The sequence below is a fragment of the Salvelinus fontinalis genome, unplaced genomic scaffold (genome assembly GCF_029448725.1).
Source record: "Salvelinus fontinalis isolate EN_2023a unplaced genomic scaffold, ASM2944872v1 scaffold_0454, whole genome shotgun sequence".
NCBI lineage: Eukaryota > Metazoa > Chordata > Actinopteri > Salmoniformes > Salmonidae > Salvelinus > Salvelinus fontinalis.
Window position 1 is genome coordinate 22,183 of NW_026600663.1, and position 27,907 is coordinate 50,089.

The 27,907-nt window shown below is 40.1% G+C and overlaps 2 protein-coding genes across 2 annotated transcripts; one reads left to right on the forward strand and one right to left on the reverse strand.

The window, feature by feature from the left end:
• Positions 1–661: 661 nt before the first annotated feature.
• On the reverse strand, positions 662–14,140 carry LOC129846093 (zinc finger protein 852-like). The gene is made up of 4 exons (XM_055914085.1): positions 13,588–14,140; positions 12,751–12,848; positions 12,438–12,615; positions 662–2,060 (listed from the first exon to the last, which is right to left on the reverse strand). Exons 1-4 carry the CDS (start codon positions 13,883–13,885, stop codon positions 1,285–1,287), a joined length of 1,350 nt encoding a protein of 449 aa, XP_055770060.1. The 5' UTR covers positions 13,886–14,140; the 3' UTR covers positions 662–1,284.
• Positions 14,141–19,210: 5,070 nt separating this feature from the next.
• On the forward strand, positions 19,211–27,300 carry LOC129846094 (uncharacterized). The gene is made up of 5 exons (XM_055914086.1): positions 19,211–19,909; positions 20,915–21,012; positions 21,146–21,323; positions 22,808–22,922; positions 25,000–27,300. The coding sequence occupies exons 1-5, from the start codon at positions 19,708–19,710 to the stop codon at positions 25,649–25,651; spliced, it is 1,245 nt and encodes a 414-aa protein (XP_055770061.1). The 5' UTR covers positions 19,211–19,707; the 3' UTR covers positions 25,652–27,300.
• The last annotated feature ends 607 nt before the right edge of the window (positions 27,301–27,907 follow it).

A 27,907-nucleotide genomic window follows, 5' to 3' on the forward strand; every position in this document is an offset into this window, starting at 1 on the left:
GGTCTGTCTACACCGTTTGTTGTTTTTGTTAGTTTAGTCAAGTTCGTGTTTTCTTTAATAAATTATGTGTTCAAACTCCGGTGCGCCTTGGTTCCCTCAATACTCCTCCTTTTCGGTCGAAGAGGAGGAGGACCGCCGTTACACTTCCATTAAAAACCCTTTGAGTTTTGTTAGATAGGTTGAAAAGCCATAGCATATACGTTTTTTCAACAACAGGTTTTGGTCAATAATATCAAAGGCTGCACTGAAATCTAACAGTACAGCTCCCACAATCTTCTTGTTATCAATTTCTCTCAACCAATCAGTCATTTGTGTCAGTGCAGCACATGTTGAGTGTCCTTCTCTATAAGCATGCTGAAAGTTTGTTGTTAATTTGTTTACAGAGAAATAGCATTTTATTTGGTGGAACACATTTTTTCCCAACAGTTTGCTAAGAGCTGGCAGCAAGCTTATTGGTCTGCTGTTTCAACCAGTAAAGACCGCTTTACCACTCTTGGGTAGTGGAATTACTTTGGCTTCCCTCCAGGCCTGAGCACAAAGACTTTCCTTCAGGCTCAGATTAAAAATATGACAAATAGGAGAGGCTATAGAGACAGCTACTGTCCTCAGTAGCTTTCATCTGTTGTCAATGCCAGGAGGTTTGTCATTATTGATCGATAACAATTTATCCACCTCTCCCACACTAACTTGACAAAATTCAATACTTGCAGTGCTTTTCTTTCATTTTTTTTCCCAAGTTCTTTTTCTATCATTCTTTCTATCATTGATCTTGGCTTCATAATAAAGTTTATTATTTTTGTTGAGTTTGGTCACATAATTTCTCAATTTGCAGTACAGATGTGCATCCAGACTTATTAGCCACTCCTTTTGCCCCATCTCTTTCAAACATACAGTTTTTAAACTCCTCATCAATCCATGGAGCACTAACATACCTAACGGTCAGTTTCTTAACAGGTACATGTTTATCAATAATTGGAAGAAGCAATTTCATATGGTAAAAACAGGTAAACACATTATCAGTCAACAATATCAGTTAACGGGAGCACTGTGTATGTTCTCTGATGAATTTTAAGTCAATGTGATGTGAAATATCAATATACACGCTAAGAGAAGTAATTTCTCTCTCCTGTGTGGATTCTCTAATGGCCTTTAAGTGACTGTTATGAGTAATATGTTTTCCCACAGCCTGGGCTTTTGTAAGCCTTCTCCTCTGTGTGCAGTCTCATGTGTTCTTTCAGGAGGAGTGGTAAGGCTTCTCCCCTTTGTGTATTATCTCATGTTGGTTCAGGTTGCTTTTCTGGTTAAAACTCCTTCCACAATGGGAGCTGTGTTAGGCTTCTCCCCTGTGTGTATTCTCTCGTGTTTCTTCAGATCACCTGACCGGTTGAAACACTTTCCACACTGGGAGCAGTGGTAAGGCTTCTCACCTGTGTGTATTCTCTCATGTTGTTTCACGGCCCCTAACTGGTTAAAACACTTGCCACACTGGGAGCACTGGTAAGTCTTCTCCCCTGTGTGTATTATCTCATGAACTTTCAGGTTCCTTAACTTGTTAAAACTCTTTCCACACTGGGAGCACTGGTAAGGCTTCTCCCCTGTTTGTATTCTCTCATGAGCTTTCATGTGTCCTTTCTGGTTAAAACTTTTTCCACACTGCGAGCAGTGAAAAGGCTTCTCCCCTGTGTGTATTCTCTCATGTTGTTTAAGCTCCCATAAGAGGTTACAACCCTTTCCACACTGGGAACAGTGGTATGGCTTCTCCCCTGTGTGTAATCGCTCATGTCGTTTCAGGGACCCTAACAGGTTAAAACTCTTTCCACACTGGATGCAGTGGTAAGGCTTCTCCCCTGTGTGTATTCTCTCGTGTTGGTTCAGGTTTCCTTTATGGCTAAAACTCTTTCCACACTCGGAGCAGTGGTAAGGCTTCTCCCCTGTGTGTATTCTCTCATGTTGTTTCAGCTCCCATAAGTGGTTACAAGCCTTTCCACAGTGGGAGCACTGGTGTCGTCTTGCTGGTTTGGACGTCCCTGGCTCTGGTTCCTCTGAGTCTGGTCTTTCTCCTGCCAAAGACAGTGTGTTTTTTAAAAAAGAGATCTGAATGAAACCTCCAAATGCTAAATAGGCCTTGCTACGAGATGATACTCATAGGACTTCATGTTACACAATATATGCATGTTTTGTTTGATTAAGTTCATATTTATATCAAAAAATCTGAGTTTACATTGGCGCGATAGATTCACTAGTTGCAAAAACATCAAGTGATTTTGCATAGCCACATCGTTTCAACAGAAATACTCATCATAAATGTAGATGATAATACAAGTTATACACATGGAATTACAGTTATACCTCTCCTTAATGCAACCACTGTGTCAGATTTTTTTTTTAAAGACGGAAAAATAAACCATGCAATAACCTGAGACGGAGCTCAGAACAATAGCCAAATTAGCCGCCATGTTGGACACAACAGAAACCAGAAAATACATGATAAATGTTTTCTTACCTTTGATGAATTCATCAGAATGCAGTCCTAAGAATCCCAGGTCCACAATAAATGCTTGATTTGTTCGATAATGTCCATTATTTATGTCCAATTAGCTACTTTGGGATTGTTTACCAAACGAAGTCACAAAGCGTGTCCACTACCGTCCACTATAACGTGACGAAATGTCCAAAAGTTCCGTTACAGTCAGTAGAAACATGTCAAACAATGTACTGAATCAATCTTTAGAATGTTGTTAACATATATCTTGAATAACGTTCCAACCGGAGAATTTCATCGACATCAGTTGACCGAAGGAACGGAGCTCCCTCTCACGTGAACGCACATCTTCAACGCGTGATCACCTCCTGGCAGTGGTCACTAATTCCTGTCTCCTTCGGCCCCCTTCACATTAAAGTCATCAGACAAAGTTCTATTGACTGTTGACATCTAGTGGAAGCCGTAGGAAGTGAAAACTCATCAATATCTCGCTGTGATTTCAATGGGACCTTGGTTGAAAATCTGTCAAAAAAATACAAACAGGAAGTGGAACTTCTCAGGTTTTTGCCTGCCATGTGAGTTCTGTTATACTCACAGACATAATTCAAACAGTTTTAGAAACTTCAGAGTGTTTTCTATCCAATACTAATAATAATATGCATATATTAGCAACTGGGACTGAGGAGCAGGCAGTTTAATATGGGCACCTCTGTGCACCTTTCATCCAAGCTCCTCAATACTGCCCCTTCAGCCATCAGAAGTTAAATAGTTTTTCCCCCTCGTCAATCTAAACTCAGCAACAAAAAAAAGAAACGTCCTCTCACTGTCAACTGCGTTTATTTTTAGCAAACTTAACATGTGTAAATATTTGTTGGAACATAACAAGATTCAACAGCAGACATAAACTGAACAAGTTCCACAGACATGTGACTAACTGAAATGGACTAATGTGTCCCTGACAAAGGGAGGGGGGGGGGGGGGGGGTGAGATCAAAATCAAAAGTAACAGTCAGCATCTGGTGTGGCCACCAGCTGCATTAAGTACTGCAGTGCATCTCCTCCTCATGGACTGCACCAGATTTGACAGTACTTGCTGTGAGATGTTACCCCACTCTTCCACCAAGGCACCTGTAAGTTCCCGGACATTTCTGGGGGGAATGGCACTAGCCCTCACCCTCCGATCCAACAGGTCCCAGACGTGCTCAATGGGATTGAGATCCGGGCTCTTCGCTGGCCATGGCAGAACACTGACATTTTGGTTTTGCAGGAAATCACCCACAGAACGAGCAGTATGGCTGGTGGCATTGTCATGCTGGAGGGTCATGTCAGGATGAGCCTGCAGGAAGGGTACCACATGAGGGAGGAGGATGTCTTCCCTGTAACACACAGCGTTGAGATTGCCTGCAATGACAACAAGCTCAGTCTGATGATGCTGTGACACACCGCCCCAGACCATGACTGCCCCTTCACCTCCAAATCGATCCGGCTCCAGAGTACAGGCCTCGATGTAATGCTCATTCCTTCCACGATAAACGCGAATCCGACGATCACCCCTGGAGACAAAACCGCGACATGTCAGTGAAGACCACTTTTTGCCAGTCCTGTCTGGTCCAGTGACGGTGGGTTTGTGCCCAGAGGCGACGTTGTTGCCGGTGATGTCTGGTGAGGACCTGCCTTTCAACAGGCCTACAAGCCCTCAGTCCAGCCTCTCTCAGCCTATTGCGGACAGTCTGAGCACCGATTGAGGGATTGTGTGTTCCTGGTGTAACTTGGGCAGTTGTTGCCATCCTGCACCTGTCCCGCAGGTGTGATGTTTGGATGTACCGATCCTGTAGGTGTTGTTACACGTGGTCTGCCACTGCGAGGATGATAAGCTGTCCGTCCTGTCTCCCTGTAGCGCCGTCTTAGGCGTCTCACAGTACGGACATTGCAATTTATTGCCCTGGCCACATCTGCAGTCCTCATGCCTCCTTGCAGCATGCCTAAGGCACGTTCACGCATATGAGCAGGGACCCTGGGCATCTTTCTTTTGGTGTTTTTCAGAGTCAGTAGAAAGGCCTCTTTCGAGTCCAAAGATATCATAACTGTGACCTTAATTACTTACCGTCTGTAAGCTGTTTGTGTCTTAACGACCGTTCCACAGGTGCATGTTCATTAATTGTTCATGGTTCATTGAACAAGCATGGGAAACAGTGTTTCAACCCTTTACAATGAAGATCTGTGACGTTATTTGGATTTTTTCAAATAATCTTTGATAAACAGGGTCCTGAAAAAGACCCGTAATTTTTTTTGCTGAGTTTATTTTGTATATGTTTTATGTTGAAAAGTGTTTTTTTCTCAGACATAAATGAACAACTCCAGGTGAAAGACAAAGGCCATAGCTGTAATAAAATAACAAATTAACTGGCAAAGCAGCAGAGCGAGCAATGTCATGAGTCACGTTTTGCAGCTGTTTCAGTACAGCACTACAGGGAGAGAGAGGGGGAGAGGGAAAAATCCACTGTACTAGTTTCAATGTATGGAATCACTAAGGAGTTTCTGGATTTTGGGTAAACTTCTCCTTTGAAGCATCAGACTCCATAGTAATTCATCATTAGATGCTACAGTCCTCCTTTAAGACTCCATCATGTTTCATCATTAGATGCTACAGTCCTCCTTTAATAACCTGTTTGGGATAGGGGGCAGCATTTTCACGTTCGGATGAAAAGCGTGCCCAGAGTAAACTTCCTGCTACTCAGGCCCAGAAGCTAATATATGCATATTATTAGATTTGGATAGAACACACTCTGAAGTTTCTAAAACTGTTTGAATGATGTCTGTGAGTATAACAAAACTCATATGACAGGCAAAAACCTGAGAAAAATCCAACCAGGAAGTGGGAAATCTGAGGTTTATAGTTTTTCAACTCATTGCCTATCAAATATACATTGTCTATGAGGTCATATTGCACTTCCTAAGGCTTCCACTATATGTCAATAGTCTTTAGAACTTTGGTTGAGGCTTCTGCTGTGAAGGAGGGGGGAATGAGAGCTGTTTCAACCAGAGGTCTGCCAGAGTGGCATGAGCTGATCAAGCACTTACAAGTGAGAGCGACCTGATTCCATTGCAACTCTAAAGACAAAGGAATTCTCCGGTTGGAACATTATTGAAGATTAATGTTAACAACATCCTAAAGATTGATTCTATACATCGTTTGACATGTTTCTACGAACTGTAATATAACTTTTTTGAATTTTTCGTCTGAACTGTCCCGCGCCTCGTGATTTTGGATTTGTTTACCAAACGCGCTAACAAAAGGAGGTATTTGGACATAAATGTTGGACTTTATCAAACAAAACAAACATTTATTGTGGAACTGGGATTCCTGGGAGTGCATTCTGATGAAGATCCTCAAAGGTAAGTGAATATTTTTAACGCTTTTAACGGGTATCTGCATGGCTTGTGTCTGAGCGCCGTACTCGGATTATTGCATGGTTTGCTTTTCCCGTAAAGCTTTTTTGAAATCTGACACAGCGGTTGCATTAACCTGCCTAGGACTGGGGTGCCGCTAGCGGCACTCCTCCCACATCCCACTGAAAAGGCAGAGCGCGAAATTCAAATTATTATTATTATTTTTTAAATATTAAACTTTCACACATTAACAAGTCCAATACAGCTAATGAAAGACACAGATCGTGTGAATCCAGCCAACATGTCCGATTTTTAAAATGTTTTACAGGGAAGACACAATATGTAAATATGTAAATCTATTAGCTAAACACCTTAGCATAAGACACCATCTTTTCTTTGTCCACCAACACCAGTAGCTATCACCAATTCGACTAAACTAAGATATTTATAGCCCCTAACCAAGAAAAAACCTCATCAGATGACAGTCTGATAACATATTTATGGTATAGGATAGGTTTTGTTAGAAAAATGTGCATATTTCAGGTAGATGTCATAGTTTACAATTGCACCCACCATCACAACGCGACTAGAATAAATACATAGAGCAACGTGTATTACCTAATTACTAATCATAAAACATTAAGTAAAAATACACAGCATACACTAATCGAAAGACACAGATCCTGTGAATACAGACAATATTTCAGATTTTCTAAGTGTCTTACAGCGAAAACACAATAAATCGTTATATTAGCATACCACATGTGCAAACATTACCAGAGCATTGATTCTAGCCAAAGAGAGCGATAACGTAAACATCGCCAAAATATATTAATTTTTTCACTAACCTTCTCAGAATTCTTCAGATGACACTCCTGTAACATCATATTACAACATACATATACAGTTTGTTCGAAAATGTGCATATTTAGCCACCAAAATCATGGTTAGACAATGACAAAAGTTGCCCAGCTGGTCAGACAATGTCGTGCGCCATATTAGACAGTGATCTAGTCGTATACATAAATACTCATAAACGTGACTAAGAAATATAGGGTGGACAGCGATTGATAGACAATTTAATTCTTAATACAATCGCCGATTTACATTTTTTAAATTATCCTTACTTTTCAATACAGTTTGCGCCAAGCGAAGCTACGTCTAACAAAATGGCGTCATAAGCGATTAACATTTTTCGACAGAAACACGATTTATCATAATAAATTGTTCCTACTTTGAGCTGTTCTTCCATCAGAATCTTGGGCAAAGAATCCTTTCTTGGGTCTAATCGTCTTTTGGTCGAAAGCTGTCCTCTTGCCATGTGGAAATGCCCATTGCGTTCGGCATGAACTGGAAACGTGCCCAGAGATTCACAGTGTCTCAGAAATAAATGTCCCAAAATCACACTAAACGGATATAAATTGCTATAAAACGGTTTAAATTAACTACCTTATGATGTTTTTAACTCCTATAACGAGTAAAAACATGACCGGAGAAATATTACTGGCTACACTAATGCTTGGAAAAAGAGCAGGTCGGTATCCACCGCGCGTCCGGCGCAGCTGGAAAAGAGTTCCTACCTACATGTTTTTTTGTTTTATAGTGGCTGTGATTGCGCAATCGACACCATTCAAAGCGTCATCACGTAAAGGCATCCAGGGGAAGACGTAAGCAGTGTCTGTATCCTCATAGCATTCACAGTGGCCTTTAAACTGACTCCAGATCAGGGGCCAAAATGTGTGAAATCTGACTCCATGTCAGGGAAATTGCTGTAGAATGAGTTCTGTTCCACTCAGAGACAAACTTTCAACGGCTATAGAAACTAGAGACTGTTTTCTATCCAATAATAATAATAATATGCATATTGTCCGAGCAAGAATTTAGTAGGAAGACGTTTAAAAATTACACGATTTCCAGAAATAGTGACAACAGCACCCCCTAGCCTAAAGAGGTTAAGGAGAAGTATATCTATAATTCTGTGCATAATACTTGTATCTTTTATCAACTTTTACATGTTTATTTTGAGTATTTCTGTAAATTGATGTGGCTCCTGGAAAATTCGCCGGATGTTTTCGAACATTACTGACCATAAAGCGCCAATGTAAACTGAGATTTTTGGATATAAATATGAACTTTATCGAACAAAACATACATGTATGTGTAACACGAAGTCCTATGAGTGTCATCTGATGAAGATCATCAAAGGTTAGTGATTAATTTTATCTCTATTTCTGCTTCTTGTGACTCCTCTCTTTGGCTGCAAAATAGCTGTGTGTGTTTTTGTGACTAGGCTCTGACCTAACATGGTGTGCTTTCACTGTAAAGCTTTTTTGAAATAGGACATAATGGGTAGATTAACAAGAAGTTAAGCTTTAATTTGGTGTATTGCACTTGTGAATCTATGAAAGTTACATATTTCAAAAATATATTTTTGAATTTTGCGCTCTGCCTTTTCAGCGGAATGTTATCTATAGAAGTTAAGACTCCATAATGTTTAGAATGTGTCTAAACAACATTATGTCCTCCATAATGTTTAGAGCGCTACTCTATCTATTCTACTCTTATCTTTTTGGTTTTAATAATATTTAATAATAATAATGTTATAATAGGTAATAACTAACTTTAATAACTAGGGTTAATACCTGCCTGACGCCCCAACAAAATCTTTATCTTTACCCCCCTCTAAAAATACCGCTACAGAATTAGCATAGTAGGCCATGTAACTTAAGGTCATCTGAAATATTTAGGACTAACTTATTCCTTGCCACCCATTCTGAAACTAACTGCAGCTCTTTGTTAAATGAGGACAGAGGGCGCAGTTGTCACTTTGGGGGAAAAACGTGCCCAATTTAAACGGCCGTGTACTCAATTCTTGCACGTACAATATGCATATTATTATTACTATTAGATATAAAACACTCTCTAGTTTCTAAAACCGTTTGAATTATATCTGTGAGTAAAAGAGAACTCATTTGGCACAAACTTCCTGACCAGGAAGTGGAAAGTCTGAAATCGATGCCCTCTTCTGGGTCCTGCCTATAAATGGGCATGATACCTATTAGTATACATGTACGTCTTACACCTTCCCCTGGATGTCAAGATGCAGTGAGAGAAGAAATGGAGTGTTTATCTTGGTCTGAGATGGAATACGTCCTCTTGGAATGACGTGTCACCCATTTTCTGTTTACAGGAAGGCGCGAAGTTGGACCTGGATTTGCCTTCTGAATAGCTGTCGTTATAGGCGACTACTATCTCCGGCTTTGATTTTATTTGATACATGTGACAATATCATCGTAAAGTATGTTTTTTCAATATAGTTTTATTCGATTTTTGAAATTTATTCGGGACGTTAGGCGTGTTGCGTCGTGTGCCTTTGTTCAGAAAGGAGAGCTTCGCGCCACTTGGCTCGTGCGCTTGCTAATTCAAGAGGGAAAATGGACGTTCTAAATCCAAACAACGATTGTTCTTGACAAAGGACACCTTGTACAACATTCTGATGGAAGATCAGCAAAAGTAGGACCCATTTTATGATGTTATTTCATATACCTGTCGAACTGTGTACTATTAGTTTTGCACCCAGGTTTTGGGCACTCGGTCGACATAACGTAAGCCTTATGTGGTAATGAAGTTATTTTTAGAATTCTAACACGGCGATTGCATTTAGAACTAGTGTACCTATCATTTCCTATACAACATGTATTTTTTAGTTATGTTTATGAATAGCTATTTGGTCAGAATATGTGTGTCAGAAAAAGTGTCATAAAAAAATCCGGACGTTGTGGGACAAAATAGCTACGTTAGCAGAATGTATAACCACTGATTTCAGCTCTAAATATGCAAATTTTCGAACAAAACATAAGTGTATGTATAACCTGATGTTTTAGGACTGTCATCTGATGAACCTTATCAAGGTTAGTCAAAAATTATATATCTTTTGCTGGTGTGTCACGATCGCTAACTTTTACTGCTGGGAAATGGCTTGTGTTTCTGGCTATTGTGGTAAGCTAATATAACGCTATATTGTGTTTTCGCTGTAAAACACTTAAGAAATCGGAAATATTGGCTGGAATCACAAGATGCCTGTCTTTCATTTGCTGTACACTATGTATTTTTCAGAAATGTTTTATGATGAGTATTTAGGTATTTGACGTTGGTGTCTGTAATTATTCTGGCTGCTTTCGGTGCAATTTCTGATTGTAGCTGCAATGTAAACTATGATTTATACCTGAAATATGCAACTTTTTCGAACAAAACATAGATTTATTGAATAACATGTTATAAGACTGTCCTCTGATGAAGTTGTTTGTTGGTTAGTTTGGTTGGTTCTTGGTTAGTTAGGTTGGTTTTGTGCATGCTACCTGTGCTGTGAAAAATGTCTGTCCTTTTTTGTATTTGGTGGTGAGCTAACATAAATATACGTGCTGTTTTCGCTGTAAAACATTTTAAAAATCGGACATGTTGGCTGGATTCACAAGATGTGTACCTTTCATTTGCTGTATTGGACTTGTTAATGTGTGAAAGTTAAATATTTCTAAAAAATATATTTTGAATTTCGCGCTCTGCCTTTTCAGTGGAATGTGGGAGGAGTTCCGCTGGATGAACGCCTGAGCAGTAAAGGTTAAGTGTTGCTGTCATTTCAGTTTCCGTGGTAGATGACATGTACAGTGTTGAGTCATCCGCATAGAGACACACTGGCTTTACTCAAATGTCATTAGCATGTTGTTGGTAAAGATTGAAAAAAGTAGGTGCCAAACAGCTGCCCTGTGGAATTCCTGATTCTACCTTGATTTTGTTGTACAGGCTTCCATTAAAGAACACTCTCTGTGTTCTGGTAGACAGGTAGCTCTGGGGCGGCAGGTAGCCTAGTGGTTAGAGCGTTAGGCCAGTAACCAAAACGTTTCTGGATCTTATCCCCGAGCTGACAAGGTAAAACTCTGTAGTTCTGCCCCTGAACAAGGCAGTCCTAGGCCGTCATTGAAAATAAGAATTTATTCTTAACCGACTTGCCTAGATAAATAAAGGTTCGTTTTTTTTTTTTTTTACTTTTTATCCACAATATAGCAGGGGGTGTAAAGCCATAAGTTTTTTTCAGCAGCAGACTATGATCGATAATGTCAAAAGCCGCACTGAAGTCTAACAAAACAGCCCCAACAATATTTTTATCATCATCAATTTCTCTCAACCAATCAGTCATTTGTAAGTGCTGTGCTTGTTGAATGTCCTTCCCTATAAGCTGAAAGTCTCAATTTGTTTACTGTAAAATAGCATTGTATCTGGCCAAACTATTTTTTCCCAAAAATGTAAGGGTTGGTAATAGGCTGATTGGTCGGCTATTTAAGCCAGTAAAGGGAGCTTTACTATTCTTGGTTAGTGGAATGACTTTAGCTTCCCTCCAGGCCTGAGGGCACACACTTTCTAGTAGGCTTACATTAAAGACAAGGCAAATAGGAGTGGCAATATCGGCCGCTATTATCCTCAATCATTTTCCATCCACGTTGTCAGACACCGGTGACATGTCATTGTTGATTTTTTTGCCCAAAATTTAATTGAAGATGCTCCAAAGATTTTTACTATCATTCTTCATGTCATTTATCTTTGTTTCATAGTGTAGTTTCTTCTTCTTTTTATTTAGTCACATGATTTATCAATTTGCAATATGTTTGCCAATCAGTTATACAGCCAGACCTATTTGCCATCTCTTTAGCCTCTTCATCATACCATTTTTTAATTCCTTATCAATCCACGTGGATTTAACAGTGTTTACAGTAATATTCTTAATGGGTGCATGCTTATTAGTAACTGGAATAAGCATTTTCAAATGTGTCAAGGGCAGCGTCTGGTTGCTCATCGTCACACCAAGGACCAACAAATATTATTTACATCAACAACATAGGAATCACTACAAAACATTGTATGACCTCTTATACACAACATTAGGCCCAGCCTTTGGAACTGTGGTTTTCCTAGACATGGCTACTATATTGTGAACACTACATCTGAAAGATCTGGAAACTGCTTTAAAATACATTTCTGCAGATTAGTAAAGATATGATCAAAACATGTTGATGATTTCATTCCTCTACTGTTTGTAACTACCCTGGTAGGTTGACTGATAACCTGAACCAGGTTGACAGCACTGGTTACAGTTTGAAGCTTTCTCTTGAGTGGGCAGCCTGATCACAGCTTTCCTCCAGTATTAGTTAATTAATTAACAGTGTCTGGAGTTTAGTTTGCCTGTTCTACAGTCTTGTAAAGATAGGGTGGTTGACTGGGACAGGCAAAGTAACATCCATAATGTTTTAAGGAAAAGTTTTTGTAAAACAAGCACCTTACATCAGATTATCTTGAAACGTTCTCTCTAAAGCTAACTTTCATCAAGGTTTTATATGGTCTATTGGTTTCTCTCTTTTCATTGGCAGAATCCTTTTTCAGTGTTATGATATTCATGACATCCATATCCACCAGTCTATCTTCCTGTCAACTAACAGAACTCTGCTGGTTGTCCTGGTAACAGATACCAGTGGGCAGATCTATTGTATTTGTTCAAGCTAAACTACAGCACTTACTTTGATGAGTCAAATCTGATCCTTTCTTCTCTTCTCCTCCTCTCATAGCTCCACTCAGCCCCGTTGTTTTCCTGCAGTCCACCAGCAGCACAGACAACCTCTTCATACCCAGCAGTAAGGTGCTACCGGGAGAGGCACGAAACGGGGACTCCGGGAGGGAGGAAGGGCTAGCGTTGTCCTGGTAACCATAAAGAGGGGACACAGACACATATCATTATGGATGCTGATGTCACTGTTGTCATGAAGTGCTTTACAGAAACCCAGCCCAGACCCCGATAGAGCAAGCTGTATGCTAGACCAGACCAAAATGTACCATCTGGTGTTCTGATCTGGAGAGATTCTTCTCTGCCTCGTCAGCATCAGGATGTTGTTGAGGCTCCCCAGAGGATCCACGATAGTCATGTCTCTCTCCTGTGTAAACGACAACATCAGACAGACAGTCAACTTATGATCTTCTACTACAATCACAGGGTCTTACAAGAGGCATGAATGTCTAAAAAGGGCCTAAAATGGGCACTTTCATCATGATTTTGTAAAATATTGTTTGTGTTGTAAATGTAAAAGGGTCGTTCCACTAAATGGAGGCTTTTTGCACCCCTTTGATATTTTAAGTAGAAATTATGCACCAATATTGAATTTTAAAAGCCTGTTATGCAAAGTGAAGATTACCACTTAAACATTTCCTACCTTACTGAACAACATGTTCAAGTGTAGAACTTCAGTAGAATGGCCCTTTAAAACCCCCACATTAGTTCAGGTTATAATTTGTGTAACTTTCCAACAGGAATATGTTCCAAAAACTTCGTAAATAACAAGGTTGCCAACAAACAGCGCATACAAAGTTGTATAGAGGCGGAATAAGACACCGGGAAGGGAGTGGGCTATTTCATTACGTGTTTCACTCACCACGTTAATCCACTCTGGTAGCCTACGGACAAACATTAAGAATAAGCTTCGTGGTGAGTTGATGCCTATTCGGCAGCGTGTTAGCTCGGTGAATTGAACATGCTACTTTGTTTGCGGCGTTTGTTGGCATCCTTGTACTTTACGAAGATTTTGGAACAGATTCCTGTTGGGACGTTCCACAAATTAGACCCCATTAGTTCAACAACTGCATCGTTTGTGACCCTGGTTTTAAGACAGTACTCACTGGTGGTAATCGGAAATTCCCTCTCCTCCTCTTTTATTGAGATAGCCTCCTCTTCCTCTTTTACTACAAAATGTTCTTCCTCTTCTTTCAATGTTATGGCATCTTCCTCCTTTTTTATTCTTAAAGTTACTACCTCCTCCTCTTCCACTCTGACAACCTCTTTCCCATCTTCCTCTTTCACTGTAATATCATCCTCTTCTGTCAATGTGATAGCCTCCTCTTCCTCCTTTATCATCCTGAAAGCTTCTCCCTCTCCTTTCATCAGAGCTTCTTTCTCCGTCGAGTTTAGTGAGCTCATGGTCCGGGCGATTATCCTAGTGCAGTATCAATTTAACACATTTGCTAATCTAAGACTCAAATTACGTTTAAATGAACGAGTAGATACGTAAACATAATTATGAGCCAGCTAGCAAACCACCACGTTGATTGAATCAGAAGCCTTTTGTCGCAGTTGAAGAAGCATCCTGTCCCGTCCACTAGAATACACGTCACGCAAGAAGCATCACCTGAAAGACTCATATCGCCATCAGCTGGCTGGAGTGGGTAACGCAGATTGGAGAAAAAACAACCAGATGTTATGTTTTCTCTTCCTTCTTACAGCCAATACTTTCCTCCAGGGCTGACCTGCCCATTAGGTAGGATTAGGTGACAGATTGACGAGGGTGGCATTTTACGAGCTAAATTGACCAAAGCTCATCGCTAACAACACATAATAACACCTCACATAATGTTGCCCTAAAACTATGACAATTTCTATCACCCAGTGGCATATGGGCTATTAAGGTGAGTGTAGGTGAGGCCACATGAAGCAGTGCCTGCTTTGTTTAAGGTAACATGGACAGATAGGACTCTACCTGTGTAGAGCACATGCCCCTTTTCCCTTCCAATCTCTAAAGTGTTCTTTTGGGTGGTGGTATAATTTGTATTCATTTTTTTGTCATTTTTATTCTGAACCCACTGCCTGCAAGTCATTGTTAAATTTGCCTAAATATCTTACAGGTAGACCCTCTTTCACTCTCTCTCATCATGTCACAAGCTGACAGGCTCCCAGAGGCAGGGTAATAAAAGGCCCCCAGCTCACTCAACTGCCCCTCCCCTCTCCAACAGCCATCAACCCAGAACATCCTGAAGACAGAACATCTAAAAGATCATCTGGGAATCCTTTCTTCCTCATGGAGCTTTTTGAAAGTGAGGTGAATATTCAATGTGATGTTTGTACGGTGGATTCAGAAAGTATTCAGACCCCTTTACTTTTTCCACATTTTGTTAAATTACAGCCTTATTTTAGAATGGATTTAAAAAATACATATTCAGCAATCTACACACAATACCCCATAATGAGAAAACAAAAACAGGTTTTATAAACATTTTGCGAATTTATTAAAGATAAAAAACAGAAATACCTTATTTACATAACAGTAAGTATACAGACCCTTTGCTATGAGACTGTCAGAGCAAAAATCAAGCCATGAGGTAGAAGGAATTGTCCGTATAGCTCCGAGACAGGATTGCGTCGAGGCACAGATCTTGGGAAGGGTACCAAAACACTTCTGCAGCATTGAAGGACCCCAAGAACACAGTGTGGTGAAGAAGGCGCAACAGAGCCTCTTCAACCTCAGGAGGCTAAAGAAAGTTGGCTTGTCACCTAAAACACTCACAAGTATTTACAGATGCACAATGAAAGCAATCCTGTGTCGGCGCTCTACGCACCATTCCTTCGACCTCGTGGCTTGGTTTTTGCTCTGACATGCACTGTGAACTATGGGACCTCATATAGACAGTTGTGTGCCTTTCCAAATCATGTCCAATCAATTGAATGTACCACAAGTTGTAGAAACATCTCAAGGATGATCAATAGAAACAGCATGCACCTGAGCGAGTCTCATATCAAAGGGTCTGAAAACTTATGTAAATAAAGTATTTCTTTTGATTTTCTACAATTTGCAAACATTTCTAAAAACCTGAATACTTTCCGAAGGCACTGTATGTATATAAAAACATGTTTTCCACTAACCCTACCATCCATCCCCTAATTAGAGTAAACTAATGCACAACAACTATTAGGCTTCTACGTCCAGCTTCTACATACTATGCACATTTTACACAATATATTTTACAATAGTTATATTTAGTTTGTTTTTAATCCTATTCTTCAGTTACCCTAAACCTCTCCCATCTATCTCTGAAGAACATCCAGTCCTGTCCTTCAGTTACCCTAAACCTCTCCCATCTATCTCTGAAGACCATCCAGTCCTATCCTTCAGTTACCCTAAACCTCTCCCATCTATCTCTGAAGACCATCCAGTCCTATCCTTCAGTTACCCTAAACCTCTCCCATCTATCTCTGAAGACCACCCTCTTTGATTTCTATTTGCCATATATTTTTAACTGTGCTGTTTCACAAAAGTTATTGACTTTTATAATCTCATCGTTGCTACAGATTGTAAATTAAAAATAAACATGTTTGCTAAAAGTATTATTATTTTATTAATCAATTGACTATGACTTTTCAAATCACTCAGTAGTGCTGTATGCAGAGTTAGCTCCAGGTAAATGTTGCCATTCCTTGACCTGCGACCAAAAACAAGCAACATATGGACAGTACCAAAACAAATGATCTAATGATTCTGTCTCTTCGCAGCTAAATCTGCAGGGGTTCGTTGTATCCCCATATATATTTTGTATAATAATTTCAATTGAAAAATTCTAGGTTTTGAATCTGGTGTCATTCACAATTTTCATGAACCAAGTTTGGTCTTTAAAGCAGGGCTGACAGACAAGATTCTGACTTTTCCCCCCTTCCACTTGTCTCTTCCATTTTTGTGGTAATGCTGCAATTAGTTGGTTGTAATTTTGGGTAGAGCAGAGATTTCCATATATTTTTATGAGCTGCATGTGTGACAACTCCACCAGTCCTATTGATGGTATAATTTACAAAGATTATACCTTTTTCATGTAATCAATTTTATTTATTTATTTTGATCAGTTACTATATTTGAGTTTAACCATTTTTTAAAATTATTTGTTTGGTCTTTTCTGGTGGATTAAACTGAAATTCCAACCAACTTTCTAAGGCTTGTTTTAAAAAATAATGATCTTTTGGAGATGATTTCATTTTCAAATAACTGAAAGTGAGAGGTTGTAATCTGAATAAAGAGAAAAAGGCCATTCTTGAACATCGGGTGAGACATTCTTACTAATCTGATAGAGAACCAGGTCGGAATAAAAGTATAACCTTTGTATGATTGAAGCTTTTAGTTAGAGATCTAATGCTTTAATGATTAATCATTTCTGCCCTCCGAATTCATATTCATTATATAAATAGTCCTATTTAATTTAGTCTTGCTTGCTGATATAAATACAATTGAATATTCTTTTCTCGTATAATTTAAAAGGGGACTGGGAGACAAGTCAGGATCAAGGCAAAGATGAACGGAGCAAAGTACAGAGAGATCCTTGATAAAATCCTGCTCAGGACCTCAGACTGGGACAAAGGTTCACCTTCCAACAGGACAATGACCCTAAGCACACAGCCAAGACATCGCAAAAGTGGCTTCGAGACAAGTCTCGGAACGTCCTTGAGTGGGCCAGACAGAGCTCGGATTTGAACCGGATCGAACATCACTGGAAAGAGCTCTGGTGCAGGTTTTCATCAAGGATCTCTCTGTACTTTTCTCCATTTATCTTTCCCTCGATCCCTGCCACTGAAAAACATCCCCACAGCATGATGCTGCCACCACCATGCTTCACCGTAGGGATGATGCCAGGTTTCTTCCAGATGTGACGCTTGGCATTCAGGCCAAAGAGTTCAATGTTGGTTTCATCAGACCAGAGAATCTTGTTTCTCATGGTATGAAAGTCCTTTAGGTGCCTTTTGGCAAACTCCAAGATGGCTTTCTTTTCTCTTTTACGGAGAAGTGGCTCCCGTCTGGCCACTCTACCACAAAGGCCTAATTGGTGGAGTGCTGCAGAGATGGTTGGTCTTCTGGAAGGTTCTCCCATTTCCACAGAGGAACTCTTGAGCTCTGTCAGAGTGACCATCGGGTTCTTGGTCACCTCTCTGACCAAGGCCCTTCTCCCCCTATTGCTCAGTTTGGCTGAGCCGCCAGCACTAGGAAGGGTGGTTCCAATCTTCTTCCATTTAAGAATGATGGAGGCCACTGTCTTCTTTGGGACTTTCAATGTGGCAGAAATGTTTTGGTCCATTTCCCCAGATCTGTGCCGTGACACAATCCTGTCTCGAAAGGAATATATCACATCAAATATAGGCTACTTAAAGTTCAAGTTAGATCACACATTCCGCCGATTGTTGTTGAAAAACGGTTCTTAAACGGAACAAAACGGGGATAAACATACCTGAATTTGTCCAATAGAAACTCTCGTTTGCAAGTGTTGGACTAATGACTACACCCTAGATCAGCTAGATAAATTCAAGAGTGTGCAAGGTGGTATTGAATATGTCACTGTCTATCACCTCAAATTTTTCTCTCGACCAGTGTGCACCTACGTTGTAAACTTTAATTCATAGGCTAGGTTGTAGAAACCTCATGATAGGTATAGGGGAATTGTTAGTATCAGTAGTAGCCTAAACCTATCGCTGTTACATTGAACAATGTTAATGGAATATGATTGGCAGTCATCTAATATGCTGTAATAGAAATAAGGCCATGCTCATGAAAAAACAAATCGTTCTGCCTCATCTTAAACGGCACTGTTAGGATGGTGGACCATCTTGCTACACATGGGAAACTGTTGAGCTGGAAAAACCCATCAACTTTGCAGTTCTTGACACAAACCGGTGCACCTGGCACCTACTACCATCCCCCGTTCAAAGACACTTAAATATGTTGTCTTCCCCATTCACCCTCTGAATGATACACATACACAATCCATGTCTCATTTGTCTCAAGGCTTAAAAATCCTTATTTAACCTGACTCCTCCCCTTCATCTACACTGATTGAAGTGGATTTAACTTGTGACATCAATAAGGGATCATATCATTCACCTGGATTCACCTAGTCAGTTTATGTCATGGAAGGAGCAGGTGTTCTTAATGTTTTGTAGACTCAGTGTAAAGCACTACAGATAATCAAGTGCTATTTAAATGTGACGCATTTGCTCTATTGTTTACAGCGGGGTTGGGAAATTCCAGTCCTCGAGGGCCTGATTAGTGTCACAGTTTTGCCCCAGCTAACACACCTGACTCCAATAATCAACAATTCATGATCTTCAGTTTAGAATGCAATTTGATTAATCAGCTGTGTTTGCTAGGGAGGGAGAAAAAGTGTGACAATAATCAGGCCCCGAGGACTGGAGTTGCCCACCCCTGGTTTACAGGATGATTTGTATCTTAAAGAGCGTAGCTTTAAGGGAATAGTACCGTCACATCTAAATAAAAATGAATGTAAAAAATGAACAGAGCAAATGTGTATTAAAACACTACCTAATCATATAAGTATTTATTCAACATTTACATATTCATATTGTAATGAAACAGTAGGGAGCAGGTCTCGAACCCTCGACCTTCTAACCCGAGGTCCGGCGCGCTATCGACTGTGCCGCAAAAGCATGCTCGTGCGGCAGGGTTAATTTCCGCGACTATAAACCCAGGGTCGCTATTATTATTACACTATTAAGCTTCTACGTCTGTATACAGGACGGTATTATTTGTAAGACGTAAGAGAAAATATATCATCTTATTGTTAAATTATTATGACGTTCTTTCCAATACAAAAGTGTAGTAACTATTGTTTCCAAACTGCGTTACCCACTCCAGTCAGCAGAAGGCGAGTTTTTCAGGTGATGCTTCTTGCGTGACGTATAATCTAGTGGACGGGACAGGAGGCTTCTTCAACAGCGACAAAAGGCTTCTGGTTTAACCACGCGGTGCTTTGCTAGCAAACCTAAAACTCTTTATACCATTCTTGTGTATATTACTCTTAGTGTTTCGAACATAATTCTGTTTACCTATCTACTGGTTCATTTATAAACGTAATTTGCTTGTTAAATTAGCAAATGTGTTACATTGATACCGCACTAGGCTAATTTCCCGGAGCATAAACGCACAAATCTAGACGGAGAAAGAAACTCTGGTGAAAGGAGGCAAGGAAGTTTGAAGAATGAAAAAGGAGAAACAAGAGGATGATATTACAGTGAAAGAGGAAGATGGGAAAGAGGTTGTCAAAGTGGAAAAAAAGGTAGAAGCTTTCAGAATCAAAAAGGAGGAAGATGCCGTAAAATTGAAAGAAGAGGATGAACCTTTTCGAGTAAAAGAGGAGGATATCGCAATAAAAGAGGAGACTGAAGTTCCGATTACCACCAGTGAGTACTGTCTTAAACAGGGACACAAACTATGCAGTAGTTGAACTCTGTTTTTTAAGGGGCATTCTACTGAATACCTGCACTTGAATATGTTGTTCAGTACTGTAGGAATTGTTTAAGGGGCAATCTGCCATTGGTACATATATTTTGTGCACTTCAAAATTGTATTTATTGAATTCTCTATGGTCTATATTAAAGTGCACTAATTCTAATATAACAGGCTTTTAAATATAATATACAGTGCATAATTTCTACATAAAATATCAAAGGGACGCAAAATGCATCCATTTTGTGGAACGGCCCTTTAACATTTGCATCACAATGGTGGGAAAAGTACGCAATTGTCATACTTGAGTAAAAGTACAGATACCTGAATAGAAAATTACTCAAGTAAAAATGAGTCACCTAGTAAAATACTTCCTGAGTAAAAGTCAAAAATATACTTTAGTATCAAAAGTAAAAGTATATAACTAATTTCAAATTCCTTATTAAGCAAACCAGATGGTGCCATTTAACATTTTTTTTTTTTTACATTTATGGATAGCCAGGGACACACTCCAACTCTCAGACAATCTACAATTGAAACGTGTGTTTAGTGAGTCCGCCAGATCAGAGGCAGTGATGATTACCAGGGATGTTCTCTTGATTAGTGAGTGAATTGGACCATTTTCCTGTCCAGCTAAGCCTTCAAAATGTAATGAGTACTTTTGGGTGTCTGGGAAAATGTATGGAGTAAAAAGTACATAATTTTCTTTAGGAATATAGTGAAGTAAAAGTCAAATTAGTCAAAAATAGTAAAGTACAGATTCCCTGAAAAACTTAAATCGTACTTTAAAGTATTTTTTACTTAGGTACTTTATACCACTGATCACAAAAAAAAGAAAAAGCATAATTTAAGTGGCTAATTTAGGCCCTTTTTAGACATATATTCAAGCCTCTTGTAACACTGTAATTGCAATAGATGGTCATAAGTTTACCGTCTGTTTGATGTTCTCATTCACACAGGAGAGAGACATGACTATCCTGGATCCTCTGGGGAGCATCAACAACATCCTGATATTGACGAGGAAGAGAAGAGTCTCTCCAGATCAGAACACCAGATGGTACAGCTTGGTTTGGTCTATTATACAGCTTGCTCTATCGGGGTCTGGGCTGGGTTTCTGTAAAGCACTTTATGACAACAGTGACATCAGCATCCATAATTATATGTGTCTGTCCCCTCTTTATGGTTACCAGGACAATGCTAGCCCTTCCACCCTTCCGGAGTCCCCATGTCGTGCCTCTCCCGGTTGTGCCTCACTGCTGGATATGAAGAGGTTGTCTGTGCAGCTGGTGGACTGCAGGAAAACAACGGGGCTGAGTGGAACTGTGAGAGGAGGAGAAGAGAAGAAAGGATCAGATTTGACACATCAAAGTAAGTGCTGTAGTTCAGTTTGAACAAATACAATAGATCTTCCCACTGGTATCTGTTACCAGGACAACCAGCAGAGTTCTGTTAGTTGACATGAAGATGGACTGGTATCTGTTACCAGGACAACCAGCAGAGTTCTGTTAGTTGACATGAAGATGGACTGGTATCTTTTACTAGTAGGGCCGTCACAGACTAATAAAAATCTTGTTTGACTTAGTCACCTGTTCTTTCCACCAATCAATTGGTGCACATTTTAAATGTGTATTTCTATATATACACTACCGTTGAAAAGTTTGGGGTCAATTAGAAATGTCCTTGTTTTTTAAAGAAAGGCACATTTTATGTCCAATAAAATAACATCAAATTGATCAGAAATACAGTGTAAACATTGTTAATGTTGTAAATGACTGTTGTAGCCGGAAATCGCAGATTGTTTTATGGAATATCTATATAGGCGTACAGAGGCCCATTATCAGCAACCATCACTCCTGTGTTCCAATGGCACTTTGTATTACCTAATACAAGTTTATAATTTTAAAAGGCTAATTGATCATTAGAAAACCCCTTTGCAATTATGTTAGCACAGCTGAAAACTGTTATGCTGATTTAAAGAAGCAATAAAACTGGCCTTCTTTAGACTAGTTGAGTGTCTGGAGCATCAGCATTTGTGGGTTTGATTACAGGCTCAAAATGGATCAATTAGCCTTTTAAAATGATAAACTTGGATTAGGTAACACAACGTGCCATTGGAACACAGGAGTGATGGTTGCTGATAATGGGCCTCTGTACGACTATGTAGATATTCCATAAAACAATCTGCGATTTCCAGCTACAACAGTCATTTACAACATTAACAATGTTTACACTGTATTTCTGATCAATTTGATGTTATTTTAAATGGACAGAAAAAGGCTATTCTTTCAAAAACAAGGACATTTCTAAGTGACCCCGAACTCTTGAATGGTATTGTATATCCTAACACCATCCATGTTGTAAACAGCATTCTGCATGAATTCTTACTCAACTTGCAACAAAACAATTTTATGAAATCTAATTTTGTTAGAAATCTAAAATTGTTTAACATGGTCAAGTTCGGTTTCTGTGCAATCTTCATACACTCTAGAAGGCAACCAAACTTGTTTCATCATTCTACATGATGTATTGGCTATACAACACCTGAATTAGCCCATGAAGGGTCTTGGTCCAATGACCACCTATCGTTTTGAAACCTAGCTAGATAGCCAATGAGCTGGGCTTTCCAGCAGTATGTGAATGCCGTTTGTAGGACAAACAGCCATCATGCTAGAGCTGTGCACAACAGAGTTCATTCTCTGGTGAAAGGAAACAGGACGCACTGTAGTTTACGTTTCACAGCAGTTCCTTCTCTTCTACAAACTTCTCAAATCTGAAAAAGTTAAACATGGCTACTAAGAGTGGAAAAGCTAAATCTCAGTCCAAGTATAAACATTTTGATGATATTATTGCAGAATTTGACCAGGAGAGTGACACAGAAGGAATGGATGAGGACTCTGTGAGTGACCACAGTTATGATTCCAGCGCGGAAGAAATGTTTTTGGAAGGAAAAGATCCACTTTTAGACCAGTAAGTAAAATAGGTTTTTGCTTCCCATGCTAATGCAGTTGTTTAAATGGTCGCATATTCATTTTGATCTTTTTTATTTATTTATATTTATTTATACACACAGTCGAAGTTTACATAAACTTAGGTTGGAGTCATTATAACTCGTTTTTCAACCACTCCACAAATTTCTTGTTAACCTCACTAGGGTATGTGGGACGGTAGCGTCCCACCTCGTCAACAGCCTGTGAAACTGCCAGGTGCCAAATTCAAAACAGAAATCCCATAATTTAAATTCCTCAAACATACAAGTATTTCACACTATTTTAAAGATACACCTGTTGTAAATCCAGCCAAAGTGTCCGATTTCAAAAAGCTTTTACGACGAAAGCACACAAAACGATTATGTTAGGTTAGAGCCAAGTCACAGAAAAATACAGCCATTTTTCCAGCCAAAGAGAGGAGTAACAAAAAGCAGAAATAGAGGTAAAATGAATCACTAACCTTTGATGATCTTCATCAGATGACACTCCTAGGACTTCATGTTACACAATACATGTATGTTTTGTTCGGTAAAGTTCATATTTATATAGAAAAATCTGAGTTTAGGCGGGACGCTACTGTCTCACTTGGCCAAAAGCAAGAGAAAATGCAGGGCGCCAAATTCAAATGAATTACTATAAAAATCAAACTTTTATTAAATCACATATGAAAGAGACCAAATTAAAGCTACACTGGTTGTGAATCCAGCCAACATGTCAGAATTCAAATAGGCTTTTCGGTGAAAGCAAACAATGCTATTATCTGAGGATAGCACCATAGTAAACAAAGAGAGAGAAGCATATTTCAACCCTGCAGGCACGACACAAAATGCAGAAATAAAAATGTAATTCATGCTTTAACTTTGACGAGCTTCTGTTGTTGGCACTCCAATATGTCCCATAAACATCACAAATTGTCATTTTTTTCGAATAATTCCGTCGATGTATATCCAAAATGTCCATTTATTTGGCGCATTTGATCCAGAAAAACACCGGTTCCAATTTGTGAAACGTGACTACAAAATATCTAAGGTTACCTGTAAACTTTGGCAAAAAATGTCAAACTACCTTTGTAATACTTATTTTGGTATTTTTTTACGTAAATAATCGATAAAATTGAAGATGGGATGATCTGTGTTAAATACAGGATTAAAACCAACTGTAGCTAGCTTTCTGGTCACGCGCTTCTAACAAACAGGACACTTCGAGTGACCCTCCTTCAAGATGGCCGTACTTCATTACACAAAGGAATAACCTCAACCAATTTCTAAAGACTTCCAGTGGAAGCGGTAGGAACTGCAAGAATGTCCCTTAGAAATCTGGTTTCCCAATGAAAATTCATTGAAAAGAGAGTGACCTCAAAAAGAAAATCTGAATGCTTTGTCCTCAGGGTTTCGCCTGCTAAATAAGTTCTGTTATACTCAGACATGTTTCAAACAGTTTTAGAAAATTCAGTGTTTTCTATCCAAATATATCATAATCATATATTATCTTCTGGGGATGAGTAGCTGGCAGTTTAATTTGGGCATGCTTTTCATCCAAAATTCCGAATGCTGCCCCCTACCCAAGAGAAGTTAACTGCCTTGTTCAGGGGCAGAATGACATATTTTTACCTTGTCAGCTCTGGGACTCGATCCACCAACCTTTGGGTTAGTGGCCCAACGCTCTAACCACTAGGTTACCTTACCTTATCGCCCCGAGGTTCCACATCATCAAGCAACATGATCTGTTTGGTGCTGTTCCATTCACTCCATTCCATTGTTATATAAATAGCCATTGGAGGCTGTTGAGGGGAGGGCTGCCCACAACAATGGCCGGAATGGAGTAGAATGGAACAGCACCAAACAGACCATGTTGCTTGATACCATTCCACTCACCTCACCCCGGCCACCACTATGAGCCGTTCTCCCCTGACCAGCCTTATTCACCATTGATAAACACACACTTCACCGGCATGATTATGTTCCCTCTACTCTATATAATAGACATCTGTTTATTTTACGTGTCGATACAGGGCTCATCTGTAGAAGTATTCTTACTGATTGTTTTTTCTTACACAGTGCCAGGGACTCGGATGAACAATGGGAACCCACAATGTCAAGGTGTCCATCCCCCACTAATTCAGACACTGAAGCTGGTTCATCCAGCCGGACCCCTGCTGTCTCCTGCTCCACACCTTCCCCCGCCCGGCCATCTAGAGGTGTGAAGAGGTCAGCCCAGAAGCGGAGGAGGGCCAGTGAACCAGCGACAACTACCACTGAGGCAGAGGACCGTTGGCACACTGTGCTAGAAGATGATGTGGAGCCACTTCCACCAACATTTAGACCGAAAAGGCAGCCAGGACCTCAGCTGGACAAGACTGTAAAGTACAGCCCCCTTCATCTTTTCCAGATGTTTTTCTCCTTGTCAGTTCTTGATTCGCTGGTTTCTAACACCAACAAGTATGGGGCTAAGACACAAGCAGATAAGAAAGAGGCATGGAAGCCCATTTCCATCCAAGACCTGTACTGTTACATCTCACTGGTTATTTACATGGGGTTTGTGAAGTGTAAAAACCTCAAGGACTACTGGAGAACGTCAACACTCTACCAACTGCCTTTCCCCTCCACTGTCATGCCTTCTAAAAAGTTTCTGACTATCTCGCAGGCGCTTCATATCAGTGACCCACAAGTTGACGACGACAATGACAAGAAGAGGCACAGCAAGCTTTGATAGGCTCTGCAAAATCAAACCTCTCTACCCCAGCATGGTTGAGGCTTGCAAGACCCATTTTCAGCCCAACCAGAACCTGTCCATAGATGAGAGGATGGTATCCTCAAAGGCTAGAATTGGCTACAAACAATATATGAGTAACAAGCCGACAAAATGGGGGTACAAACTGTTTGTTTTGGACGATTCTGTGTGTGCCTACACTTGGAATTTTTTTGTTTACGAGGGGAAATCCATCTCAGCCACCGGTAAGGGACTTAGTTATGATTCCGTTATGGAATTATTAGATTTTCAACTGCTGGGGACGGGCTACAAACTGTTTGTGGACAACTTCTACACAAGCCCTACCCTGTTCACAGACCTGAGGAAGCTGAATGTGTGGGCTTGTGGCACCATTCGTCCCAACAGAGTGGGTTTTCCCAAAACAAAAGTCAACGACATGCCTAAGCGGGCTGATAGGGGTACCGTGCGATGGATTCGTAAAGATGACCTGCTCTTTGTGAAGTGGATGGATACCAGAGAGGTGGTCATGTGCTCCAGTATCCACAAATCGTACAGTGGCGATCACGTAGTCAGGCGTGTGAAGGACGCTAATGGGGAACAGACCACTAAAAATGTTCCCATTCCTGCTGCTGTGAAGGATTACAACAAGAGCATGGGAGGTGTGGACCTGTCAGACGCTCTGATAGGCGACTACAATGTTCTCCACAAGACAACGAAATGGTACAGAACATTGTTCTATCATTTCATAGACATTGCTGTGGTGAATGCATTCGTCCTCCAGAAGGAAATGGCTAAGAGCTCTGGACAGACCTCCATGACACAGCTAGCCTTCAGAAAGCTGCTCATCCAGGAGCTTGCTGGCTATGGCACAAAGTCCACTGCAGCACTTTCTGCCCCCTCTACCTCTGTCCCTTCTGCTCCTGCCACCAGTGGTGTTCACATGCCCGAATTCATAACTGCAGGCATGAATGTGCCTCGGGGCAAAAAGGCCACAGCATGGAGGCGTCGTTGTGTTCTTTGTCGCATGAAGTCCCCCATCACCTGCACGACTTGTTCGGTTTGCCTCTGCTTTACAGCAGAAAGAGACTGCTTTGGGACTTGGCATCAGCAGCACGATATTGTGTAGAGGACTGAGGGTCTTCCAAATACTGTCATTCTAAAGTGTTCAAATTGTTTTATTTTTTATTTTTTAACTTTGTGTGGTTTGTGGTTGTTCAACAGTGACATTGGATCACTGTGGGCTGCTAACTTGGCCCTTAAATGTTTCACTTCTGTGTTTGGAGATATTGGATCAGCATTCTTGTCACATTTCCCGTTAGTACCTTTTATGTAGGGAAGCTAATGATCCATCATTTATGACATTCCTGGGAGTGTGTAGACTTGTATTTTTTATTAGCTTAGCATTTTTGTATCTTCTATGTAGTTATTTTCTTGAAAAAATCAATTTGGCCATTTGGGCAACTGGTGTGGGACACCTGGGTGACTTCATACTAAATGTCATTTAACTCGCTCATTCTTGACGTTATCAGTCTGACTTTGCACATGTACTGTTGCCCTGTTGTGGACAACAAATAACTGACCCCCAGCGTCCTATATCAATGTATGTCCTTTTGCATTTCAAAGATTATCAAATAAAAATTGTAAACATGTTTTTTTTTGTTTTTATCTTTTACCAGCTGTGTTATATTCTCCTACATTAATTTCACATCTCCACAAACTTCAGTGTTCCTTTCAAATAGTATAGAATATGCATAACCTTGCTTAAGGTCCTGAGCTACAGGCAGTTAGATTTGGGTAATTTTAGGTGGAAATTGAGATGAGGGGTCCAATCCGGAAGAGGTTTTAACCTGACCCAACCATTCTCCTCCCTCTCCTGCTGGCTTTCACTGATTGTGCCGTTACTCTCCTGAAGTTGCCGCATTGACCAATCATGTCAATGAGAAGCTATACAGAGCTGTCCGCATTGGTACAACATTTGGGAGGTGCTTGGCGGTGCAGTACGGAGCTCCATTTGGCCTCTGGAGGCTGAGACCAAATTTTTGGATAAAGCATAAATTGGATTTTAGTCTTTTTTTGTAGGGTTAGTTCAGAGGGTGCAAATACAATGCCTTCGGAAGTATTCAGGCCCCTTGACTTTTTCCACATTTTGTTACGTGACAGCCTTATTCTAAAATATATATTTTTAAAATAATCAATCTACAAAATACCCAATAATGACGAAGTAAAAACAGGTTAACATTAAAAATTAAAATATCA